General features: G+C 35.2%; 1 protein-coding gene across 1 annotated transcript in view; it reads left to right on the forward strand.

Annotated features, from left to right (window-relative positions):
- SYNE2 (spectrin repeat containing nuclear envelope protein 2) overlaps positions 1–9,252 on the forward strand; it is a 272,180-nt gene that overhangs the window by 128,177 nt on the left and 134,751 nt on the right. The window contains exons 42-45 of the mRNA XM_025049097.1: positions 1,034–1,185; positions 2,140–2,449; positions 3,707–3,871; positions 6,183–6,524. Of these exons, the coding sequence (XP_024904865.1) occupies positions 1,034–1,185; positions 2,140–2,449; positions 3,707–3,871; positions 6,183–6,524 (969 nt within the window). The remainder of the gene's footprint in view (positions 1–1,033; positions 1,186–2,139; positions 2,450–3,706; positions 3,872–6,182; positions 6,525–9,252) is intronic.

Raw genomic sequence — 9,252 nt, forward strand, 5'->3', positions numbered from 1 at the left:
GCTCTGAAATTATTTTAATGCTTATGGAAGAAAGAGAAGTCTCCCTTTCTGAGGGCAATTCTCAGTTATTGTTCATCTTCACTGAGTGCAGAGGATTGAAATAAAGGCAATAAGTTGGAGCTGTGGCAGGTGGAGTTTGCCAGGATATAAAATATGTATCAGTACAGCAAAGGCATCAGCAATGTCAAGGGCTGGAGAGGAACTCTTCTGCAGAGTGGATATGTAAGGTTCATACAGATGACTAGATACCGAGTGGCTTGTGGAACGCAAGTGAATCTCCAGCTCACTTTTATCGAAGTGGAGATTCAATAAATACTGCTAGTTTAAAGTGCAGGGGACAGAAGCACATGTGCTTAAAAGAAACTCAGAAGAATTGAAATCATGTTAACCAAAGCATTGTTAGAGGAAGAGATGGTTAAGAATAGTGAGCTCTCAGGGTTGGTGAGATTTAATGAAATAAGTGGAATATTTTGGAATTATATCCAAAAGGTTTTTCAGAAAAGGTGAATCTAAAATAATTTCCAAGAAGGGAAGAGCTCGATAGTTCAGAGCAAAGGAGGGAAAAAAAAAGACAGGGAATGGGCATTAATTACGTCATGGTCGGGAGACAAGATTTGACAAGAGGGACACCGTAATTTCCTGTGAGAAGCTGTAAGTCTCATCTTGGGGTGTGTAAGAATGTCTCATTCAGGTTGTTACCCTAACTCTCCATTCATAAATAATGGAATAGATAAGATTTGCCAGTTTTGTTTTGTTTTGTTTTGTTTTTTGGCATGTTATTTCTTTGAAGGCAGTTGAAACTCAAGAGGAGAGCAGGCATGCAATCAGATCAATGTGACAAATGTTTATTAAGAATCAGTCCGGTATAACATGGAGGAGATATCTTTGTCTTTTGGGCATATTAAAAATGAAAGGGTAATTTTGAAATCTCTGCAGTTAGAATCTGAATATAATGTTTATAAATGAAAAGATATATATGTACTATCCCTAAGTCATATGAATGAGATCATTAAATCTTTTTTATTTAATTCAGGAAATCATTTTACTAAAGCCTGAAGGGGACGCTAAAATACAGATGATCATGAGTCAGGCTGAGACCAGCAAGGTTCCTTTGGTTTCAAAGACCGTTACTGATATTGAGAACCAGTGGGTCAACACACTCCATTTAGCCAACACATATCTAAGGTAAAGGGCGTGCCTTCACCACTTTTATGGTTCTTCACTGTACAGTGGAGCCATAACAAGCATGTTTTGTCTGCCTCCTGGATTTGGATATAATATCTGTTGGAGAGAAAGTCAGTAGGTCAGGGACATCCAAAATGTCAAGCAGAAAGGAAGAGGAATAGTTCTCTGGATCAGATGTAAAACAGTGTCTAACTCCGTGGCAAGCGTTTACTTTGGCTGGTGCATCAAAGGGTGGGGGCCCTGGTAACAAATTAACGTAGTCTGGCTGTCATTCCACCTTCAGTACTTCACTTCCTCAATGAAACTCCCTTCCTCCCTGAAACTCCCTTCCCCCAGACAACCTCAGTACCTGCCTAGTTTTACTGTAGAATAATTAATGCTTTTAAATATATATCGTGAGAGATTCTTAAATTTGTAAACATTGATAAATGTCTGAATTCAATGGACATGATTCTGGTGAAAACTTTTAATTCATATCACATCATAAATGTTACATTTAATGTTTGATGGAAATGTGAATTTTATACTTTTCTAAAGAGACAACCAGATGAAAGCTAAATTTAAGCTATCAAAAGCATATACTAGTTAGCCAACGTACTGAATGCTTATTTATTTTACTTACATGAAAAAGAAAAACATAGGATAATATAATTATATTTAAATATAATAAAAACTGGGATATTTCAAAATCAAAATTATTAAGTATTCATTCTCAGGTCAAATTATATAATAAAAAACAATATATATATATTTTTTTTAGTAATACTACAAATAATTTGTCTTAATTTCTGAGCTATTTAGAATGTTGTAATGCCAGAAGAGTCTTTGGGGTAATACATATTAGTGTCGTTTTATTGCTTTTTATTATAATGTATGTTGCATTTGTATAATATGCAAATGCCATTCCATTTTGCTAAGTGTCATTTCCTTTGTAAAATATTTCATTAATTTTAGCCATCAAGAAAAGCTTGTACTAGAAGGAGAGAAGTATTTGCAAAGTAAGGAGGACCTGAGATTAATGCTCACAGAACTAAAGAAGAAACAAGAAGCGGGCTTTGCTCTGCAGCATGGTTTGCAGGAGAAGAAAACTCAGTTAAAAATTTATAAGAAATTCCTCCAGAAAGCACAAGATTTGACATCCTTGCTAAAGGAGTTAAAATCTCAAGGAAATTACCTCTTAGAATGCACTAAAAATCCCAACTTCAGTGAAGAGCCTTGGCTGGAAATAAAGCATCTACATGAAAGTCTTCTTCAGCAACTAGAGGTGAAGTGGTCAAAATAAAATTTTAAATGATTGTCATAGTTATGCATAATTATTGAAGGTTTACATATAGAACTATTTTTTGTTGTTCTTTTAGTAAACTGAAAGCATTTAAAATTTAATTTATCACTTTAAGATAAAATTATTAACTCCTCAGGACTGGAGGAATCAATCCAGCTTTGCTAGAGGAATCCATTGTGTATTATTTGGTGGTGATATTATTTTCTCTCACTGAAGTTCTCCACTTCAGGAATAGGAAGAGTTCAGATTTTTTAGACATCTCGATGAAGGTGATGGTGTCAGAGTTATTCATGCATCATCATTTGTGCACCCATTCATCTATCCATCCACGTATCCACCAATCCACCATCTGTGCACCCATCCATCTATCCATCCATCTATCCACCAATCCATCTATCTGTCATCTACCTTTTGTAATAATTTGTATCTGGTATTCCGTATAAACCATCTTATTAGTCAGTGTCCCTCCTTTGTATCTTTCCACGCGATCTGCAGTAAAAGAGTTAAAAGATAAAATGTTAGCTCGTCATGAGGGAGTGTATTCCCTTAAGAGAATTATTTATGGTTTCCAAAGCCAGCTTCAATATAAGAATTACCTGGGTAAGAAAACCTCCTTATACAGATAGAAGGAATGCACAGGGGTTAAGATATATCCGGTTGGCTGTAAGTTGTTTAGCTTAATAGTTGCTACTTTTCTGACCAGGTGTAGTCACCTTATTTTCTTATTCTAGGAAGATAACCTGAAGATAGTTTTGCTTTCGAGTTAGTATTACTTTTTCCTAACGCACCGTTTTGGAGTTTGAATCTTACGAAAGGAATCAAGGCTTAGGTTGATCTCATATATATAGTCTCATTTCCAAATGTGGTTACTTGGTTTCAGTAAGAAGGATAATTAAAGAAGCTGCTTTATTATACATGTTTGTGATTTGATGATATAATTTGTAGCCATTTCATTTTGTAAATCTCTTGACAAATAGATTGTCTTCAGGAATGAAATGAAGGCAAAGAAGCACAGGGGAAAGAAATGTGGTTTTAATAAAGGTCATTTTTGTGGAGGAAGAGGGAGGTTTTACAGTGAAAGATCACAGACACTGAAATCTAAATGAACTGGATGATTGATGGCCATATTCCTATTTCAAGATGAACTCTCATAAAACAAGTATTTATGAACAGTTTACTTTCTGAATGAGAAAATTCAGAAAGAAATAATTCACAAATTGTCAATGGTTTTATTTTTAGGATTCTGTGCAAAAATTGGAAGGTCATGTTCAAGAACACCACACATACCAGGTTTGCATCACAGACCTGCATACTGAATTGGACAATTTCTCCAAGGAATTTGTTAGTTTTTCTGACAAGCCTGTGGATCAAACAGCAGTTGAGGAAAAACTACAGGAACTGCAGGTATTAAACAACGTCCAGACATGATAGATATTTTAAAAACTCAATTTTAATTCCGACTTGATTAGTCAGTGTCTTTGCTTAGAAATTCAAGTGCCATTCAGATGACTATTAGATAATTAAAGTTCTACCCAGTTATTAAAAATGGGAATACTCTTTTTGTGGACAAATGCCTTTATAATTTGAGTCCCTGCGTTCAGGACCCTCAGAGACAGTTCCACCCCTGACCAGTCTGTAGCTCCTGGATATCTCTCTTTCAGAGACAGCACAGTGATTCCAAGAGAAACTGAGTAGTCAAGGATGCATCTAATACAACAAAATCCGGGGAGAAATATTCCAATTTTGCGTTCTTCATCATGGGGTGATGGGAGTTATATCATTTATTCGCGCTCTTTCCAGATGTAGGGCTTCCAAAATTCTCCCACTCTCTCCAACAACACCTAACCGGATACAATGAGGACTACAGCCTTTTACCCACACCCTCAAAACACATTCCTTAGATTCTCACTGTTTGCATAGCCAACATAAATAGGCCCCAGTGGTGTCTCCTAGACAAAAACAAAGTAAAGCATTTTTCTTTACTCCTCCTTTCATAGTTTCTTGACTGGAGATTTCATGGGGTGAGTCTCAGGGCAGCACTGCTGGCGTGAGCTTGGTGATGTTTCATCTCTCCTTTTAGGGACTTGGGAATTAAGCCAGACCTCTCCTGTAGAATGGCCTGACATGAAGACAAGTCTCTCTCCCTTTTTAGCAGTGGTAATGTGACAAACATTGAGGGTTCATCATATCCAAGACACTGAGTGCCATGGATACTGAGAAAAGTATAAGACATAAGCCTAACCCTGAGGAGCTCGGGCTTCTGTTGAAATATTAAAATATAGACTTTTGCTATAGCCAGAAGGAAACTCAGAGGCCATCAAATTCAGACCCCTCATTTTGCACATGATAAACTGAGTCCTTGGGAGGTGAAGGACTTTCAAGGGCACTCAGGTCAAATGACAGAGTGAAGGCTTCGGACCCTAGTCTGATGAGTACTTTTTCTGAATCCCAGCAGACATCTGTACTTGATGTCTCACAGTTATTTGCAGTTCAGTAAGTCTAAAAAATAACTCATCATCCCCTTCCCTTTCTTTATCCCCTGGCTCTCTACCAATGAAACTGCTTTATCGACTATGTTCTCTAACTCCAAGAATATCTCCACCACCTCTCCAGGCTTTCAAGTCAGAAGCCTGGATAACCTTTCCCAGACTCTCCAATCTAGTCAGACATCAAGTGCTATCTCTTTCATCTCTGGAATATCTCTACAGTTTGTCCCTCCCCCATTATCCCTGTTATTGCTGCTTTAGAACAGGCCCCCAACTCACAGATCTCTGCATGAGACTTCTGAATGGGCTCCCTGCCTGCAGTGTCACCCTCTCCAGTGAACCTTCCCCATGGCTGTGCTGGACCTTTCTAAAATGCCAACCTGGAACTCCCTTCTTTCAGCTTAAAATGTTTCAGTGACCTGGGCATATGTGTTAGTATACATCTTTTCACATCCTATTACAATTGTCTGTTTACTTCTCTGTCTCTCACTAGCCTATAAGAATTTGAAGGGACTATATTTTATTCATCTAGGTAACTTTAAACCTTGTAATACTTGTTGTTAATTGAATGAATGCATATTTATTGTGTGGGCTTTTAGGATAGTGACTAATAAACCTATATTGTTTACCTAGTAACTTTAAGGCTTATTCTGTTTCAAGAGTAACATCAGTAGTTGCTATAGAACCTTAGATTCATTTTGAGTCTAGAGTTCTCAAATTAGCCTCAATTGTTTATGCATTTGGTAAATATTGATTGATTTCCTGCTATTAGATATTGTACTAGATAGATTTAAGCTTTGCTCTAAATTTTAAATATTAACACTAGATTCATATGGGCACATTCTAAATGATCCTTTTATTCTTTGTTCAATGTTTTACAAGTAGTAGGTGCTTCAGTGTTTTGATTATGTAAAAAGTCTATATCTTGAACTAAATATGTACTCAACAAATATATATTGACTGCCTTCAATATACCGGGAACTGTGTTGTGAAAATTTGTTACTTCTTATGAATTTCTACTTGCACATGAAAATGTGTTTCGAGAATTTGATCTGAAATGCTATCTTGGTTTAAATTTTACCCAAAGTTTCTTCTTTGTGGTATGAGTTAATAAATTTTTTTATTCTTCCCACTAGTAAAGCAGAATGTGCTGTGATTTATAAGAGTCAATTAAACTCTTGTGACAATTGAATGGATACTTCTTGTGACAATCTTTTCTCCACTCACAGGAGCTAGAAAATAGACTTCATTTACAAGATGGCACATTAGAGAAGATTTTAGGTTTAGCAAAATCCATCAAGCAGAATACATCTTCAGTGGGACAGAAGATTATTAAAGATGATATAAAATCACTTAAGCATAAACAAAAAGATTTGGAAAACAGACTTGAATCTGCTAAGCAGGAGATGGAAAATTATCTCAACAGCATTCTCAAATCAAAATGCTCAACAGAAAAGAAAGGAGAGTTTACTCTGCCAGGCAGAGAGAAGCAGATCACTTCTGATATGCAGGAGTCCACTCAGGACTCAGCTGCAGTGGAAAAGTTGGAGGAAGACTGGGAAATAAACAAGGTAAGTGCTTGTGATTGCATCTCTAAGACATCGTGTCTGAGAATGAAGAGGTGTTGGGCTTTGAAAAGAGGGTCGTGAATCAAGTCTTCTGATTTCATAATTAAACCCTCAATGTGCTGGCTATTTATGTTGCCCACTTGTAGAAAGAACCCTTAGAAAACTGTCCAGGATTTCAGTGGTGAAATATTACTGTTCAGTCTGTTAAAATGTCAGTCATCAATTTAGGTTTATTATTCTCTCTGATATGTAATCAGATACAGTTTCTTGGGTCAAGAGCACAAAGGCAAATTAGAAAAGGCAAAGAAAAAAACTGTACTTTACCCATTCTTTTAGAAAAATCCAAAAGACACTCTCCACCCCCCCACCCCCCGCCCCACTTTCGTTTATTTTATAATAAAATCAGAGACTGTTCAAAAGGATAGGTTTCTTTCTTTCTTTTTTTTTTTTATGTTAACCCTATACTGCACACGTATTTTTAAATGTCAGATCATGTGGTGTGATAACATCAACATTCAAGCTCCTCATTTTCCCCTCGGGAGAAGATAGAAAAGTGTTGTTTTGTTTTTATTCTAAACAAACGAATGGGTACGTTTTCCTGTGGCTCTTAAAGTTTTTTTCTCATAGGTTAGAGATTAAAATGGAAAAGACACAGACAAAGAGCCATCCAGTAAACTATATTTGAAAGGGTCTCCCTGTTAGGGAGCATTTCACAGTCCTGGTTCCAGTGGGGCAATAGCAAAGGTTAGACCATTCAGATGTGAGTTCTCATCAGTTTTTTATAGACTATGTAGTCAACAGGAATGAAGAAAATGTGTACTTCTGTTGTCTTCCTAAAACAGATATGCAAGGAGGATTAGAGGAACCAGACAGAGTTTTCTAGAAGTGTGTAAGCCAAGGTTAAATGCCAACAGAACATCTTTCTGACCATGAGAAAAGACTTCTTATAAATTCCACAGTATTAGATATCGCTAAGGAAATGTATCTTATAGGATTAAGGGCCCTGTGGGTGAGACTTTCGTTGTTGTATGTGTAAAAGAATCTTTGCTAACAGAATTTTAACAGCCATAGATAAATAAAAAATAAAAAATACCTGAGTGCTAATTCTGGATTAGGATAGAAAGGAAGGAGTTGTTTAATAACCTTAAAATTAGCTTCTCAGACCCTTTTTGGCTATGAACCCCCAAAATTCAATAGAGTATATTGAAACCTGAATAAAGATCATAATTCAATAATAAGAATTTTTAAAACATTTATTAAGCTTTTACTTAAATCTTGAATGACAAGTTCTTGATAATTTGGGATACTTCCTTAGAATTTTTTTTTTTTTTTTTTGATTACTGGAAGCTAGTTTTAATTCTCTAGAAACTTTTCTTTTACTCTTTTGTAACATGAATCTTTTTTTCAGAATCTGCTTATTTTCTCTAAGTACTGGATGTATTTACTATGTTAGATCAAGAGAAATTGTAAAGTTGAACAGCTAGTAAAAGAGATTAAAATATGCATAGACAAATATACAAATATAATGTGACTTGTAAGACTAAATTACTGAAGAAGGAGTTTATGTAATGAATACATAGAACACATAAAAGCACAATTTGCTGAAATATAAATCTAATAAAAACATTGTGATAGTAAAAATAAGCACTTATGAATTAAAAACATTTATTGAGACCCCTTTTGTGCTAGTCATTTTGTTAGAATATGGGGATATAGTTGTCACAGTTTAAAATCTAACACTAATTAAATATCTAATTAATGTTCATAATATATTTGGAATCTGGAGAGGCCTCATGATATTTAAAATCATCTCGAGAAGAATTTTTAGGAAGTTTTAATTTCTTTAATAAATTCCATTTGATCTGAGAGTTTTGCTGAAAGCGCGATTACACTTTTCAAAAGTTGCCATTATAGCATGTATATATTTGAATCTATTGCCAAGAGTTTCATTTTAGATGAAATTTAGGGAATATTTTAGATCTGGACTTTTGGCTGAATTTGTCTTTAGTATCGAAAGTATTAAGGCAGAGGCAGACTTAGAGGCACAAAAACATAGTCTGAAGAGTATGGGTGCTGATGATCCAACATCATACTGAATATTTTCATAAGTGTTAGTTTATAAGAGTTTTTAAATTTGGAAAGGCAGAATTGTCTTCCATCGCTCCCTTCTGATATAGTTATTAATTATTTGTGGTACTTCAAAAGATGATTTTTAAAAGTTCTATTATTAATCGTTATTAAAACTGTTTATATAAGTGAAGTAACAAATTAGGATATGATGAAAAGTGAGGACTGATTTATCTCTTAAGATTTTAGGTGTCCATAAAGTAAAATGATAAAGAGAAAAAAACAAGGAAACCAATAGGTTTCTAATTTATTATTTTTCTAAAAATTTATAAAGCAACAATATAGCTTAACTGGTATTGAATGATCTTTCTTGCCCCATTCTTCCCAAATGTCAACTTACATGCCTTCATTGCGTTTAAAAATCCCTTTGTCTATAATTACCTCTTTAATCTCGTCATTAGGTATCATTGTTAGTCAGTATGTCTGAATTGTTTTTGTTCTTTTCAAAAATTTCTGAGCATTCATAACTTCAGTGTTTAAGAAGGTATCCATAGAAAATCTTGGAAGGCAGATGATCGCAGATACAGGCAAAACATGCAAGGCATCCAGCTGTGGGTGAGCAACCAGGAACATGGAGTTAACACTAGAATGTGAGGGAAAACCA

The sequence above is a fragment of the Pteropus alecto genome, unplaced genomic scaffold, assembly GCF_000325575.1.
Source record: "Pteropus alecto unplaced genomic scaffold, ASM32557v1 scaffold276, whole genome shotgun sequence".
In the NCBI taxonomy this organism is placed as follows: Eukaryota; Metazoa; Chordata; class Mammalia; order Chiroptera; family Pteropodidae; genus Pteropus; species Pteropus alecto.